The sequence below is a fragment of the Silene latifolia genome, chromosome 7 (genome assembly GCF_048544455.1).
Source record: "Silene latifolia isolate original U9 population chromosome 7, ASM4854445v1, whole genome shotgun sequence".
Classification (NCBI taxonomy): domain Eukaryota; kingdom Viridiplantae; phylum Streptophyta; class Magnoliopsida; order Caryophyllales; family Caryophyllaceae; genus Silene; species Silene latifolia.
This window is the reverse complement of record NC_133532.1, coordinates 101,311,402-101,328,430: the sequence shown is the minus strand read 5'-3', so window position 1 is coordinate 101,328,430 and position 17,029 is coordinate 101,311,402. Positions and strand designations below refer to the sequence as shown.

At 36.3% G+C, this 17,029-nt stretch overlaps 1 protein-coding gene across 2 annotated transcripts; it reads left to right on the top strand.

Annotated features, from left to right (window-relative positions):
- The first annotated feature begins 5,362 nt into the window (after positions 1 to 5,362).
- On the top strand, positions 5,363 to 15,785 carry LOC141592414 (zinc protease PQQL-like). 2 transcript variants are annotated; one of them, XM_074413078.1, is made up of 22 exons: positions 5,363 to 5,812; positions 7,207 to 7,453; positions 7,529 to 7,654; positions 8,654 to 8,791; positions 8,876 to 9,007; positions 9,359 to 9,616; positions 9,700 to 9,837; positions 9,968 to 10,037; positions 10,125 to 10,338; positions 11,006 to 11,111; positions 11,519 to 11,752; positions 12,589 to 12,753; positions 12,833 to 12,982; positions 13,057 to 13,148; positions 13,268 to 13,349; positions 13,456 to 13,539; positions 13,865 to 13,981; positions 14,069 to 14,179; positions 14,296 to 14,376; positions 14,908 to 15,108; positions 15,219 to 15,305; positions 15,394 to 15,785. In XM_074413078.1, the coding sequence occupies exons 1-21, from the start codon at positions 5,604 to 5,606 to the stop codon at positions 15,261 to 15,263; spliced, it is 3,000 nt and encodes a 999-aa protein (XP_074269179.1). In that variant the 5' UTR covers positions 5,363 to 5,603; the 3' UTR covers positions 15,264 to 15,305; positions 15,394 to 15,785. The 2 variants fall into 2 exon arrangements, with proteins under 2 accessions (XP_074269179.1, XP_074269178.1); XM_074413077.1 differs by having other exon boundaries at positions 15,219 to 15,785.
- The last annotated feature ends 1,244 nt before the right edge of the window (positions 15,786 to 17,029 follow it).

The following is a 17,029-nucleotide window of genomic DNA, read 5'->3' as shown; positions in this document are numbered from 1 at the left end:
GTTCAGGTGGTGGAGGAGACAGTTTATAGGGTAAATCATGGTAAAACAATTTTTCATATAAAGCGTCAAAGGAAATAAGAGGGTCACAAGCACGTACCGCGTCAATTACAGGTTTATAAGTCTCATAATGAAGGTCGTCGATTACTTGAGCTTTGATATCCTCTGCATCCATTGGCTTTCCTAGATGAGCAAGTTCATCCGTGCAAGTCTTGATGGCTTGCATATAATCAGTGACGGATTTGTCACCCTTTGAGATTGTCTTGAGAAGGACTTTGACTTGGAGAATATGACCACAAGATGGATTCCCATAGGTATTTGCGAGACTTATCCAAACATCATTGGATATTTTCGCCCGAAGAAGAGGTGTGATTGAAGGGTCAATCGTGCCAAGAAAAGCACCTTTGATAAGTCGATCTTGACGAATCCAAGTGTTGTAGGCGGGATTCAAAGATTCCTTTTTCTCGGCATTAGTGAGAGTTGCCGGAGGATATGGATGCGTTCCATTGACGTATTTGAAGAGATCAAAACCGATAAGAAAATCATTAATTTGTGTGGACCAAGAACGATAATTTTGAGATGTTAATTTGACGCATTGAGAAAGATTAAGAAAGAGAAACGGAACATTAGGTTCGTTAGCATTAGGAATTGAGGTAGTATGACCGGCCATTGGAAAAAATTGAAGGGAATTAGTTTGATCGGAGGCTCTATACGATATAAGAGAGTTCTAGCTAGGTTAACAATAATTAGGAAAATACAAGATAGGAAAACTATTACAAAGATTATAAACTTGGAATACAAGAATTTACTAAAACAATAGGAAAGAATATTGCTAAATATTAGTTTCCTTAATAATGCATAGGGTAGCATTTGAGAAATAAGCTACCTGATTTTATTTTATCTTCCTTTTTATCTCTTCAATCTACAATATTATATAATAATACTATCATATTCTTTTACGTCATTTCACAAAATATCAGCTACATTTTCAGTTCATTTGTCAAAACATTTTTTTTATATAATCAGCTCATAATTTTCAGTCACCTTATCAGTTATACTGCATTTTAGTTTTCAGATATATTTTCAGTTAGTTTTATCAAACAGAGTCGTAGGCTCGCTCATTGCTGGGTTGGGTCATTATCCGATGACAAGTTAGCGGGTTTAGTTCAGGTCATTACCGAGTCATGTTATAAACATATATTTTATCTTAATTTAAATGACAATTTCATGTTAGAACAATTTTAGAGATATTTATTTATTTTCGTTTTAACCTTAAGAAATTAAGATAAATATCAATTTGCTCTTATTTGAGATATATGAAGCTAATTTTGTTATCGAATCAAAATCGGGTTGAGTTAATATCGGGTTACGGATTCAAGTTAGGACAAATAAAGTAGTTTTGGTTGTCGGTTTGACCTCATATCAGATAGGTTTCAGTTCAGTCAAATTTCGGATGTTACCAAGTTAGAATTCGGGCGTTTAAGGTAGGGTAAGTTTTCCAAGCTGCTATTTGACATCGACAAATTACTAAATAATGTCGACAATATAAAATGAATTTCCTAATTTGCACCTCCTAACCCAAGCATTTCAATTAAACTATCGATAAACATTTTAATAGATAAATCAAAACTAACAACTAATATCGAATAACAAACAATTGAAGAACCTTAGATTTCACTAATCGAAAAACGTTAAACTAATCGACAGAAAACGAATCGTTTTCTTCTAAATCAAAACAGTGAATTACTATATGAAACAACGTTAAACTAATCGACGTAAAAGAAACTGATTTTTTTTTTTAAAAAAAATGTCGAATTACTAATCGTACCAATGTAACTAATCGACTTAAAACGAAATCAACGTCAAACGAATCGATATTAAGTAATGATCAAATTTAAACGATCATAACGTAATTTATTGAGATGATCTTGAAGTAATTCCAAGTGGAGGTGATAGCTTATCCTATTACGGCTCTAAGGGTAGGTCATACGCTCCAAAAAAACAAGAAACGAGGGAGATATAGCTGTTTTACGAACATAAGACGGTGTAGGAAAATCGGACATGGAACATATACATCCAGACCTATAAAATTGGCGATAAAAACAAATTTTAATAATGTATAGTAATAAGAGGTAGAAGAGGGAATTGATTTCCTATAAAATTGGTTTTTTACCACCAATTTATTTACGTAATTTATTTTCGCAGTACATTTTTTATTCATTTCAGTACTTTTTACCCTATACTTTCCATTTGATACCCCTTACTCCCTAACACTGAGAAAAGGCACAAAATCAAAATCTCTCGTTCCTAACCAACTAAACTTCTCAAATTAATCTATTTCTCAATTATAGATGAAAAATTGAACATAGAAAAGATATCTAATTTATTAACCGTAAATAATAATTGAAAGGATTGATTGTTGTTTAAGTAATTTATGAATTTTATGTACTACTGTGGTTTTTGGGGTTTATTAGGTTTTGAGGTTGGTGGTGGTTGACGCGGCAGTGGGGGTGAGTGAAGGGGCGGTCGGCGATAGGAGGCCGAGAGTAGGGAGAGGGTCGCGGTGGGTAGGGTGTGGCGTAGTTGGCAGTGGCTGGGGTGGATAAATGCTTAGGGGTTGAGCATAAGTTGGTGGCCGGAGGGACAGAGGTCAGGGCGTCAGGCACTCAGGCGGAAGAGGCAACGGGTAGGGTGTGGGGTAGTGGGCTGGCCGACGAGTTCTGGTGTTCGTGCTGGTCTTGGCCGCCGGTGTTGTGGTGGTGTATATTTTTTTTTTTAGTGTAGTACGAGCTAGGTTGCACTAAAACGGACACGACACGGACACGCAACACGACACTTCAAAATTTTCAGGACACGGACACGGCAAAAAAAAAAATCAATATACATATTTAAATAAAGGGAATTTGAAGAACATTATAACCAACATCTAAACTTTGGTCATTTAAACATTTTAAAGCCACAAAATCGTAAAATGACAACCAGTATTAATGTCTTATACGTTAAAATCAACATGTCTTAAAAGCAACAAATTTTCAAATTACAAACTCAAATTTAAATAAGCATTCAAGTCTTACAAAATTAAATAAAAAGTATCAAAGGTTCCAAATTACAAACCCAAATTCGAGTCTTACAATACTATTCACCATAGTCATCAAACCGAGTATTTTCCGCAAAATATGTTAACATTAAAATGCACCAGAAATAAGTTGGACAAACAATGCTCACCAAAAGCTAAAAAATGGGAGTTTACCGATCATCCTTTGCACCATTGTAATTATTCATTAAACTTCTTTCAATAAGTGGGAATAACAACTCAGTTATTCGCTTCCGAAAATTATCCCTAAATCAAACAAACCCTAGCTTCCGAAAAATCAACAATCTCCAAATTTAAAACGCCCAAATTTAATAACAACAACAATAATAATCATTATAACGATTGATTTTGATTAATTTGATTATTTAGAAACTTATTATTATGTATAATATATATAGAGATTAATATAGAAATAAAATATAGATTGAGAAATTAAGAAAAAATGAAAAAGCGAGCTACGTGGCGAGCAGAGACTGACGGCGGGGAAGAGGAATGGGAGGCACGGCGGCCGTACTGAGGCGAGAGGAGGCGGGAAGGCGTCGCAATGCAAGAGAAAAAAGGGGATAAGTGAGATGTAAGAGGAAAATGGAAAAGTGAGATGTCGTGATACCTGATAAAGTGAGATTTTGATTTCAATGCTGCTTATTTGGTGTGTCCAGCAGACACGGGCCGTGTCCAACCATGTTGGACCGTGTCCGACACGTTTTCTTTTAACATAAAAATCGGGGACATGGTTCAAGGCGTGTCCAGAACGTTTTCAGACGTGTCCTACGAGTGTCGGTGTCCGACACGGGAACGCTCAAAACTAGGCGTGTCCGTGCAACCTAGAGTACGAGTACGGTCGATGGGCATGTGAAATTAGATGAATAGTTTAGAGAGAAGTTAGAGAGGAAAGATGGGATGGGGAATGAGAAGAGTATAATTGTCAATAATGTACTGCAATGAGTAAAATGTGTACTGCGAAAATAAAGACCCTTTATTTATTAAATTTCCTATAAAAAACGATCTAAAGAACCGTGCGGAATCTGCATTGGTATTTATATGAATCCTTTTTCAAAATAATGCTTAAAAATAAAATAATTATCATTTTGGGTCGGAAGTAAAACAATTTGTCAAAATGGTGTCCACGTAGATTCGGAAATTCCCGAACCTGTGACGAGGGTAAACACGCCATTACCAATGGCGTGTTTACTATTAAACTTGAAAGTGGAAAAAAAATTTTGACGGAAACACGCCATTTCGAACGGCATTTCTTTTCTAATAGACACGCCATTGAGAGTGGCGTGTCTTTAGTCTTCCTCTTTATCTTCAATACTCATTACTCAAGACTCTAAAATGTCGGCTCCCACAATTTCTAGTCAATATCACTCAATACCTTTACTGCTTCACCGCCCACAACAACCAAGCACACAATCGGTCCCCAAACCACCATTATTTCATCTCCCAACCCCATAAACCACCATAAGCACTCCATATAAATCGCCTAAACTATTAATAATCACCTTTTTGTACACCACAAACCGACGCCACCTTATTCATCACATTGATTCAGCAAAACGTTGGTAGTGTTCGAAATGGGTAAGTATGATTTCGGCATGGCGGTGCTTAAATAGGAAAGGAGGCTGGTTGTAGTGGTGTTTAGGTGAGGCCTAAGTCGTTGGTTGCGGTCAATTTCGCCATGATGAAATTGTCGTCAACGGTGGTTGAACCTCCACGCGCCGCATGGGAATTGCTCAATGGTTAGGCGGCGCCCATTGACCATCGGTGATTGGTAAACGACTTGAGACTTTGGGAGGTACGATGAAGTTTAAGGGAGGAGATATGGGAGAGATGTAATATTGGGTTTGCAATTTGCGATTAGTGTCTATGGAAGACACGCCATTACCAATGGCGGGTCTGTTCCAGTTTGCACGCCAATTATGATGGCGTGTTTATGCCGATATATGATTTATTTATTTTAGTTTAAGGTTTATACTAAACACGTCATTGTTAGTGGCGTGTTTATTCCGTATTTTTGTTTTTGAAAATTTCCGAACCTACGTGCACACCATTTTGATAAATAGTTTTGATTACGACCCAAAACGACAAATATTTTATTTTTGACCATTATTTTAAAAATGAATTCTATTTATATCGAGTTTCTTGAAAATTTCCAAACCGTGTAGGCAGGCGTTAAAACAAATTATAGAATGTAGGAATGAATTGTTTTGTTTTGGAAAAAGTAAAGACTATTCTCACATGTAACCTACATGTTGACAACAAAAAGAAGCCAATCTCATACAAAAGTCACCCCCCAAACAAAATAAATTAGCCATTTCCAAGAAATACCCCACTAACGACCATATCATTATTGTCATAAAATCAACAAAAAATTGGACCATCCCAACTCCCCAAGAATATACCCTACATTCAAACAACACTCAACCTGATTCAAACCGGGTTCACGAGCACAGCTCCTCCTCCTCATTTGAAAATATTCCAGAAAGAAATCAAAGCATTACTGTATTAGAAAATGGAGGTGTTGCCAAAAGCAACATTGGAGTTAGCACAAAAACATGGATTTAAGTCATTGAAAAGAGTTGAGGTTGATTTAGATGAAGAAATTGATCAAACTCCTTTTGGTGCTACTTTTGGTCAACTCTCTAATGGATTGACTTACTATGTTCGTTGCAATCCTAAACCCCAAATGCGTGCTGCCCTTTGTCTCGCCGTTAAAGTCGGGTTCGTATTCTCGACCCACATTTATTTCTTTCCATTTTTGTGAGTAATTGTTTATCGTATCGTAATCCTATTTTTTGTCTTAATAGACCCAAATATTGTGCTTGCTATTTTTACGTAAAATGTTTTTAGATACTTGTAATATCATCTCCTGATATGCCGGATTCATAGGGTAGATTTATTGCGGAAATTCAGGAATCGTGATTGAATTTATGTTGACTAGGTAGGTATGTTAAAAGATTCAAAGATACCCAAATATATTCATCTTTTGATAAATGGAAAGCGAGCGTTATAGTTACTTTATTGGATCATGCCATTCCATTAATTATGTCACTCGCAGTTTTTTAATGTGTATATATATATAGTGACCTAGTGGGTAGGTAGAGACGTAGAGTACAAATTCCTTGACTCGAATTAGTACTTTCAAAAGCGTATTGTAATGAGTAAAATGCGTAGCTGTGCCAAACAAGTGTTAGACTTAAGAGTTAAGACGGGAGGTAACTTGAATGATCGCAAGTTGTCATTGTTCAAACCGTGTAATGAGTTGTCATTACTATTCGTTCTGTAATTTAGCACTCAATCAATTGTCACCTTGAACACTCAGTCTCCGTATTCAGAAGGGGTGGGTACATGAGTCCTTAACAGTTGACCCTAAGTCAGTCGTTGGTAGTTGGTACTGCTGTATTCTCGAATTTCTGGAATCCACACCAATTTTGGGCGTCTCACACGCGGACTTGACTGAAAATGAACACTCCCACAAACATAGGCTACTAAAATACTTTTGCGTAGTTGGGTCGTATAACCTGTAATTCCGTCTTCCCTAAAAATTATCTTCTTTGAAAATCAATTTCCATTGCTGGTTAATTTAGACTATGTGATGCGAATTCACATAATTCTAGACTCAATGTAATTTGATCTGCATTACTCAAGAACAAGAGTAGTGTAAGTTAAGTAACATTATAATTGTAGAAAGCCGCCGACAATTTCAAAATCACAGAAGCCCAGTATAGAGCTGTTGCTTAAACCGTGAAGAGCGCGATTTGCATTTGGTCCATTTTGCCCGTGTTGGGCCTTCTTATTCGCCATCATGTGCAACTGTTGTGCAATAATATATCTGCTTCTTATCTTGTCGTGAATTCTGTCCCGCATGATCCCAGTAAACACATAGTTATTGATTATCATTTTCTAGGTGAACGAGTTGCTTATGGCGATTTGCAAGTTCCATATGTGTCCACATAGCTACTTGGTCACTAATATGAACAAAGCACAAATTCTGGCTTTGAAAAGTTGGTCATTCTGAATATGGTGACCAATCTATCTTTCGTTTTTATTTGGTGGATAATGTTTTTTTTTTTAGGGAAATCGGTGGATAATTTTAGTGTGTATATATATGGCAGCTCTGTCTTTGAAGAGGAGTATGAGCGGGGGATAGCGCATATAGTTGAGCATCTTGCTTTTAGTGCCACCAAGAAGTACTCAAACCACGACATTATAAAATTCCTCGAGAGCATAGGGGCAGAGTTTGGTGCTTGTGGAAATGCATACACAAGTTTTGATGAAACCGTCTATGAACTATTTGTTCCTATCGACAAACCTGGACTATTGTCTGAGGCCATTTCGATTTTGTCAGAATTTAGTTCTGAGGTATGAGCTATCTCTTGACGCTACTATAATCTTTTAGACTGTGATCTCTATTTCATCTTCACCCTTCATATGCAGATTCGCATTTCTTCAGAGGACTTGGAAAAGGAAAGAGGGGCTGTCTTGGAAGAACATAGACGGGGCAGGAATGCTAATGGCCGCTTGTCTGAAGCAAGTTTTGCCACAGTTTTGAAAGATTCAAAGGTAAGTTCATTGAAGTGTAAACCATCTGATTTTTTCTCACTGCCATGAAATATTAAACATACCTGATTTATACCAGAATGGTGAACATTGAAATGACAGTTGTCCATCTTTGATCCCTATGTGTAGGAATTCTTGTTTATTTTCCCTCTACTTTACAGAAATGGTCTTGTACTGAAGCATGATTCTCTAGTAGATTAATAGATATAGTACAATTTTTGAAGACAGAGACATGATGGGGATTGTTCCTTGTATTTCGCTGAATTTGTTAACGCCATTTCCACAATACCCAAACTGAATCAACATTCACCAAAATCCAAGTGGGCTAAACTGGGCTTTGATCAAACACCGCCTACCACAATTGGCCCATTTCATTAAGTACTTTGTTTGTTAACCTCAAAGAGAAAACATGCTCTTGCTACCAATGGGATTTGAGTGGTCTATCATGTGCACATACTATGGTCTGCATACTTTATCAAACATTGAATGTAGAGGTCTGGCTAATGTAGATGCTTTCTCATTGACATCTGCTAGTAGGAAACACTCTTGACGTGTTAATCAGAACTCGAATTATTTACGCTTGATCTTTCTCTCTAGCTTTCGCATATTCACAGGTATATGCTGGCAACTGTCTGATTTAAATTCCACTGGAGCATAATTTACAATCTTACTTCATTTCCCACTGTTGATGCACTTTAAAGTGTCTTAACTCCCTTTGTCATAACCAATATTTTACATATGCTTTTTGATCATTTTTTTTGTAATGTTACCTCATGCAAGTAGGTGAGGGTGTCTCTTACTCACTCTCTACCACACAAAACATGCATAGAAAGGAAATGTAAACCCTTGGCTTGGATAGAACAAAATCAAATATGTAATTTATTGGGTGGGATAGAGGGATACTTTTTTTTTTCTCTCTTCTTAGTCTTTACCGCTGACCAGCTTCAGTCATATCAACTTGTGCAACACTTTAATTTGTAATTTTTATTTGACTAACTGCAGTATGCTGAGCGTTTACCAATTGGGTTGGAGAGTGTGATTCGGGCAGCTCCTGCAGTGGTTGCACAGAAGTTTTTTAAGAAGTGGTACAATTTACATAACATGGCAGTGATAGCTGTTGGAGACTTTCCTGATACCGAGGTTGGTGTTTTTTCTTTAGTCGGCGATAGGTTTCGTTGGACTATGATTGTCAATAAAGTCTAAATATGTTTCTCTCTCTTGCAGAGCATAGTTGAGCTGATAAGTGAGCACTTCGGGCAAAGGAATTCACCAGATCCACCAGTTACCCAAGTACTTGACATTCCATTCCATAAAGATGCACGCTTTTCATGTTTAGCCGAACCAGAAGCTGCAGGGGTTAGTGTTCTGAAAAATCGAATATTTTGATGTACTATAGTGCAATTGACTATATATTAGCCACATTAGTCTGTTTTGAAGACGATATACTTATTTGCTCTCTACTCTTTATACTACCTTCCCTACTCGCATCCAATATTCAATACTCTTATATGGGTATGAACGTATGACACTTAGATATGCTATGTTAAAGCCTAAACATGACATCTTTCATAAAACAAATGAGTCTGACCCTTGGACAATGGACACACTACATATATATGCTTAATGTAACTATGGCATGAAGATGATAGTAATAAAATTTATGAAGTTGATAGAGATTTAATGTATTTTGCATTGGGTTGCCGGCAGACCACAGTGGAAATAAACTGGAAGATGCCTAATGTTGAGCCTAAGACAATAAGGGACTACAGGGATTGGCTTGTAGGAGCTATATTCCACTCCGCTTTGAACCGTAGATTCACTAAGATATCTCGCAGAAAGGAGCCACCCTATTTTGGATGCGTTATTGGAGAAGTTGAGTTAGTTTGTCCTGTGAAAGCCGTGCAAATCTCCATATCTTGCAAAGAGAAAGGGATTCTTGAAGCCCTGAAATCAGTGCTAACTGAGGTAATTCTGTATGGTGTTTCATTAACCCAGTTATTCACAGTTGATTGAGTTGAATGCCTATTTTCTGACACGTAAAAATCCAGATCGCCAAAATCCGGCTACATGAGTTTTCTGAGCGTGAAATAGCTATTGCCTGCGCGAACATCATGTCAGGAATGGAGTCTGCTTATCTAGATCGCGAGAAAATGCAGTCAACCACCTGGCAGTATCAGTATTTGCAGGTGTACGAATTTGTATTTCACTTTTACTAAGTTATTTTCTATTAGTATCTATTTGTATTTTTGTGATCCTCTCCTAAATATGTAATGCTGTATTGATCGAGAAGCTAACCATATACTGTCTGTAAATCAGCACTTTCTCCGAAAAGAAGCTGTTCTTAGCCTTGAGTTTGAGGCAAAGCTGTATAAATCTATTTTGCCTCGTAAGTCTTCATTACATGCTTACTTGAAGTCAACACCTTAAGAGATTAGGGCTATTTTCTCAGTTTTATCTTTTTCCAAACAAGCAGAAATTTCAGCAGCTGAGGTATCTCGGTATTGTGAGAAGTTGTGTATGTCTAAGAGTTCTGTGATTGTGACTACTGAACCTCGAGCTACTGTAACAGTAGGAGACCTTTTAAACCTTGTATTGGAGATTGATTCTCTGGAGAAGGAAGGAAACATTGATCCTTGGATAGAGGATTTCATTCCTGAGGAACTTATTCAGGTGATACCAAATCCTGGGTAAGTTTACATTTATAAACTCTTATAAGATTTCATTTCGATTTACTTTTTCTGCCATCTGAGCCTAGAACTTTGTTCCCCAAAATTCGGAGATTTGGTATGGTTCTCGGCTATCACTATCTTCATTCTTTACTGGAAATACCTTTGTAACTGAGATGATTAGATCTCCATCCCTTTTATATACTGTAGTTCCCTACTTCCCTACTTCCCTTTTAACTTTGATGGTCAATTTTGACCACTTATCTCTCCAAATATATGTAAAGACACAATGTCGAATTGTTAGGTTTGGTTTATCAAAACAACTACGTTCTTATTATACAATAGAAAAAAAATAGCTATTGTGTATTATGGAATGTCAATGTTGATTATGAAAATCAAGTGGTGACAATATAAATTGTGTATTATGGAATGTCATTGTACTAAAGGAGCTCTGTAACATTGAGGTTCAAAGCTATTATGTTTTGTATGGAACTCCATTTCTTCTGATGTAGCTTTCTAGATTGATCAAACTATAAATCGGCCTTTGATCGAGTTCATCTCTGTCCCTTATTTCCGTCTGTCCTGAATCTGTTTAACTTTTTATGCTAAATTTGATTCATGGAATTATGGCACCTTCATCTTTGGTTATACTCTCTTCAACTGAAAATGGGGTCTTTGGTTATGTCAGGGAAATTGTGCAACAGTCTGATTACCAGGATATTGGAGTAACTGAGCTAATTTTGTCAAATGGCTTGAAAGTTTGTTATAAGTGTACAGATTTCAAAAATGACCAGGTATATCTACGTAATTTTGCATCAAACAATAATATATCTTGCTCACTAAGACATGTTGCCTTTCTTTACATGATATGATTTCATTATGGGAGTAAATGTTGGCTAATTTTCACTGGAGTTTCAAACTGAGCTTTTCCACTTGGTTGTTTGTGAAACTCTATAAGCTGTGATGTGGTTAGCGAAGTTATGGCAGTAAAACAAATAAATAAAATTAGAAAATGTTAAAGTAAGTCTTATGGCAGAACATATAACCTGATAATCGAGCATATCGAAAACTGCAATATGCATATAAAAATTAGTTACTCCGACAAGGAAAATAAAAAGTGCAAAGTACAACTTTTTCCTAGTTCTTATTTACTCTGTTGATAGAATTCAAGATTTCAGTTACTCTCACTATGCTTTGACAGGTTATTTTTAAAGGATATTCCTATGGGGGTTATTCCGAACTTCCAGAAAGTGACTACCTTTCTTGCTTATTAAGTTCCAGCATTGCTGGAGAAATCGGCAAGTTCGGTTATAAACCAACTGTATTGGAGGATATGCTTTCAGGGAAGAGAGCTAGTGTCTCCACAGAACTTGGAGCATATACTAGAAGTTTCATTGGTGATTGTTCTCCCTCAGATTTTGAAACTGCATTACAGGTTTATTATTTTCATAATTTTTTATTGATATTTGGTATTGAAGCTATTGTGTTTTGGTTCCTAATATATTAATTTAGGAGCAAAATATATTCATCCATTTATCTCGCCTCCATTCCCCTCCATTTTCCTAACTAAACAATGTTATTGTCCTCCCTTTCCCTCCATTCAAACAAAGCCCTAGTGAATTTAGAGCATATGGCATCAGCTATTAGAATAAGAAAAAAACTTTAGCTTATTATTCCTAAGAATCCTTTGTTTCAATAGCAGCATTTTGGCCCTTCATTTAGTTTGGACTCTAAAAAACAAGTTTTTCAAGGCTCCTCTCCTGTTAAATTGTACTCCCGGTCACACTCAATTTGTTCCACTTGTCATTTAGTAATTGGCCCCTTCCTCTTTCCTTGGTCTTTGTGCCAAACCCAAAGGACAACAATTGACCGGGACGGAGGGAGTATTCAGTATGATTTGGGTTAAATAACTTGGTTTTGAGAGAGAAAGCAATTACGGGTAAAATATTATCAATATTCCATATAATCTTAGAACATGGTAATGGTCTCTCAAATAGGTATGGCCTTAGGGTATTTGTCCTGTCAAAGAGTCCTATAGATTTTTCTTTGCTTGAAATCAGAGAGAAAAAAAATGTTCAGATCATCATTAATTATTATATGTTCGGTTTTCTATCAATTTCCTTAATAGCACTGTGTTATTTCTGCCGTGGAATTACATTTTTGACTAATTCTTTTTGTCAGTCGTGCTGCAGCGGTAAAGTATAATGTAATTCACATACAGCTTATTCTGTTTGTTGCCTTCTTTTTCTTATTAATCTTGTCTGGTGGTAGCTTGTATATCAACTATTTATGACCCGTGTGCAACCTGAAGAGGAAGATATTAACAGAGTGTTACACATGGTTGAAGACATAATACGTGCCGATGAAAGAGATCCTTATACTGTCTTTACCAACCGAGTGACAAGGATAAAATGTGGGAGTTCTTACTTTTACAAGGTATGATCAACTCAAGTACAAATTATTCTTCATTCTACAGAGTTGTTCTTTTAGTGATGTAATGAATTCCTTTCTGTAGCCAGCACAAGTTACCGATCTACCCAAAATTGATCCAGCTAAAGCTTGTGAATATTTCGACCTTTGTTTTAAAGATCCCTCTTCATTTACTGTTGTAATCGTGGGAAATATTGATCCAGCTATGATCCATCAACCAATAATGGAATATTTGGTATGTCTCTTTTTCACTTGTAGAAATTTGACTGGAGCAAAACTGTTGTCAATACACTCAAACTCTGTGTGTAGGGTGGAATACCTAAACCTTCAGAACCTATATTGCATTTCAATTTGAATGACCTCAAAGGCTTGCCAAGCTGTCCTCCGGCTAACATAGTAAGGTAAGAAGGGTAGCAGTTTTTCAGAAATCATTTAATGGACGAAATATTCAGTCATATTATTCTAAAGGGTTACTTTAACAAATGCATTGCTTAATACCTTGTTGCCTATCCCATTGTAGAGAAGTTGTTAGGAGCCCTATGGTGGAAGCACAATGTTCTGTTCATATTTCTATGAATATAAAGCTCAGCAGTGAGACAATGGTAAGCGAAACATTTCATCTATATAAGTTTATTTCATTTATTCATCTCATGGCATTGACATTTTGTGACTGATTATCTGGGGTTTGTTTCTGTATATGCTGCTAAGATGGAGGAACTGTGGTTCGTTGAATTTCTGACACAGCTTCTACAGACCAAGTTGTTCCAGGCCCTCCGTTTTAAGCATGGAGAGGTAAATCTGGCCATGGTGCATGTAATATGCTTATAGCATCAGTCACTCAGTCTTCTATGAGATGGTTTCACATGTCTGACTAACCGAGATCCCTATGTACTTCACATATAAATATAGGGTTAATGGGTTAATATTAAATGGGTTAGTTTCACATCACATGTTAGACCGTCTCATATATGTTTTTTTCTGAACATCAATAGCATTGAGCCATTGATTATACTACTATAGGATTCTACAGGGTAAACCTTATTATCAATTGAGAAATGTGAAAAATGAGTGAAAATACATTTAAGTCTCTGTAAAGTACCATCTAAATGATATGCAGATATATTCTGTAACCGCCGATTCAAACTTTGGATATAGCAAGCCTTCAACAACTGCTGATATGGAAGGTGAAGTAACCATCGATTTCACTTGTGATCCAGATGTCTCTGCTAAACTGGTGAGTTTTAGTTTACCTACTCTACAAGAGATTGAATGGCTGCTTTATAAGTTTATAGTGTGTTCATGATCATGTCACTCTTGGCAGGTCGATATTGCATTAGATGAAGTCCTGCGTCTCCAAGAGCATGGCCCTTCAGAAGAAGATGTTTCAGCTGTGCTTGAGATTGAGCAGAGGGGCCATGAAAATGAACTACAGGTTCGTATTGAAGAGCCTGTCGACTTTTCAATTTGCTTTGAGAATAAATGCTTGTAATCTTTTTAGAACTGCAGAACTCCATTGAACTCTTGTAATGAGAACTTCATTTCTTTCAGGGGAACATATATTGGCTTTTCCAAATCTTGAAGAGCTATCGTTCCAGGTCGTATTCTGGAGATTTGGGGTCTACATTTCAGGTTAGTACCGGAGCTCAAGATTGAATGTTTGTGTCCTTGTTTGGTCATATCATTTAGTTTTGCAGACATGTTATGTAATAACTAATAACCCAGTATTGAGGACATTAGTTGAGATTTTGAAGCGTAAATATTACGGAGTATTATACTACTCATACCTACAAACTGCTTTTCCCAAGTTCATATGCGAACAACTATACAATTAATCATGCTAACTAGGAGTAGTCATGTGATGGATAACCTTCTAATGACGTTTCGTTGGGTGTGCACGACTGAGGTCAAAGTGCGCTAAAAGACCCATTTTGATATAATAATTTGTGAGGTCAGTACTCACCTTCACGAGTTTCCATGGGTATAACTTCAATTGATGAAATGCTGGGTTGTTACATGTTATATTAAATCATGGTACTACCTTAAGCAAATCAGTTTTTGGGTGTCTAGTTCTGGCTATTTTGAACCAAAGGATGAATGATTTATTCAGTTGTATGTATAGCTAAGTATAATTCGATCTTCATACCATAATGCTGCTGGCAGACCCTAGATGAAGCAAGAAGCAGGGTTCGACAGGCTATCAGTCCATTAACGGCGAAGTGGGCACTACAGAGAATTTTACCTTATCCTTGCAAACAGCATTACATTGCAGTGACTCTACTACCTGAAACTAACTTGTTCCGTTTACTTAAACATCAAATCAAAACCCAGCTTAAGGAGAAGTACTCTGGTAGATATGCTAAGGTATTTACATTTTGTTTGGCCGTATGGTGTTAAGAATCTGGAAATGAATGGAATGCATTTCTATATTGTTTTAATTTCTGTACTGGCAAATGCCTTGCTTCTGTGTGCAGACGGTGGATAAAGTTTGGAAGGTTTTCTCACTGAAACATGAGTAGATATATGACTCGGGTTCATTAACATTTTTTTTCTCACTGAAGGTACATGGTACATGCGTTATTTGTTCTGCTAGCTTTCATTTTTTACTCGAATATTGTTTAGTTATCGAAATCCATGATTTCTATCCAGGTTGGTGAACCTAACTGTTTCATATCTCATGCTGCATATAACTTGTCAGTTATACCGAGATTTCTGATTGTTGGGTCTTGGATTGTTTTAACTGTTGAAATTCCATGCTGCCTATAATCTCAATCCATTTCATTTGTATAAGCTTGTACTCTTGAAGATTGATCGATTGGTTGATTGATCGGAAGCCCTGATCAGATGTTATATGAAAGACTGTTGTTATTCCAAATGGCAGACTACATGTACAACTCCCTTTGTTTTGATAGGCTGTTCATATTTCTTTGAAATATATAAAGTGTAACAACTAATTTTAAGGGAAAAAGTGTAATTTTGTGAAATATTTGCAAGAACCAATAGAGTACGTTTAAGTTCATAAACTTAAACTTTGTTTTGTATCAATTTGATTTTCTAATTTGATTACTTTTTGTAGTAAAATAAGTGTCATTCGATTTAATTATCACTTCAATTTTCGGTATTAGGCTCCGTTTGGCACGACACTTCAGGTAGCTTATTTGACCAAAGTAGCTTATTTGACCAAAATTTCAGCTACCTGATTTTTTGTAAATGTTTGGCAAGTAGCTTATTTGGTCAAATAAGGTACTTGAAATGAAATGCTACCTCAGGTAGCATTTGAGAAATCAGGTACCTGAAATAACTTATTTTTCATTTTGTACTCCTTTATTCTATAATATTAAATAATTTTCATATCCTTTTACGTCATTTTACCAAAATCAGCTAGTTTGCCAAACACATTTTTATATAATCGATTCCTTATCGCCTCCTAATTTTCAAATACCTTATCGATTCCTTTTTTTCAGTTTTCGATTTAGCTTTTCAGTTTTGTATAATTGCGCATATCCGACCCCTACCTTTCATACTTTAGGGATGAGTTAGTGGAATAATGTTAATCTATATAATAACATAAAAAACTTAACTTAACTTAAGCATTATCTTGAAGACACGTGGCATCTCTACAAATTAACTTTCATTTGATAGTCCTTTTTTCTAATTAAAAAATTTTAACTATACGGTATTTATGTCCTTAATCTCTTTGTTATCTCTTGAACTCCTAAACCTCATTACTGACCGACTCTTTGTCTTCATCACTAACTCCACTAACCCCTTATTAACTATACATTCTTTCTAAGTAGATAGTATAGGGAAAACTGAAGAGGCATAAATCTATATCATAATTAAACATGAGTAATTGAAATCGTTGAGAGACGTTTCTTCTTACAAGGCTAATGAAGGATCAAAGTTTAATTACCCTCACATAATGGTCACTTAATGTTATGGAGTACTAATGTACTATAAAAGGTGTAGTTTGCAATGGAGGAAGTATCATAAACGATCTCGTGAATTTTCACGGGCAATTAAACTAGTTGTATATAATAACCAGGTGAGGAGATTAAATATGTAGCGTTGGGTGATTGTGTCTAACAAACGATTCCATGTCACTTAACAAATTCAACATTCTTGTGAAGTCAATCCTATATATGTCAACGTACAATATTACATTGGCTTACATTAGAGGTGTCCGTGGGACGGGTACGAGTGAATAGGTATCGCGTTTGTTCTAACTGGCGTGGGTATGGGTAGAGCTTTCGCGGGTGGTGGATCGGATATGGGTACAAAAATT

Coding starts and splice junctions, on each gene's coding strand:
- LOC141592414 (XM_074413078.1), top strand. CDS start 5,604: ATGGAGGTGTTGCCAAAAGCAACATTGGAGTTAGCACAAAAACATGGA. Junction 13,540..13,864: donor TCCGTTTTAAGCATGGAGAG/GTAAATCTGGCC, acceptor AATGATATGCAG/ATATATTCTGTAACCGCCGA. Junction 14,180..14,295: donor GCCATGAAAATGAACTACAG/GTTCGTATTGAA, acceptor CATTTCTTTCAG/GGGAACATATATTGGCTTTT.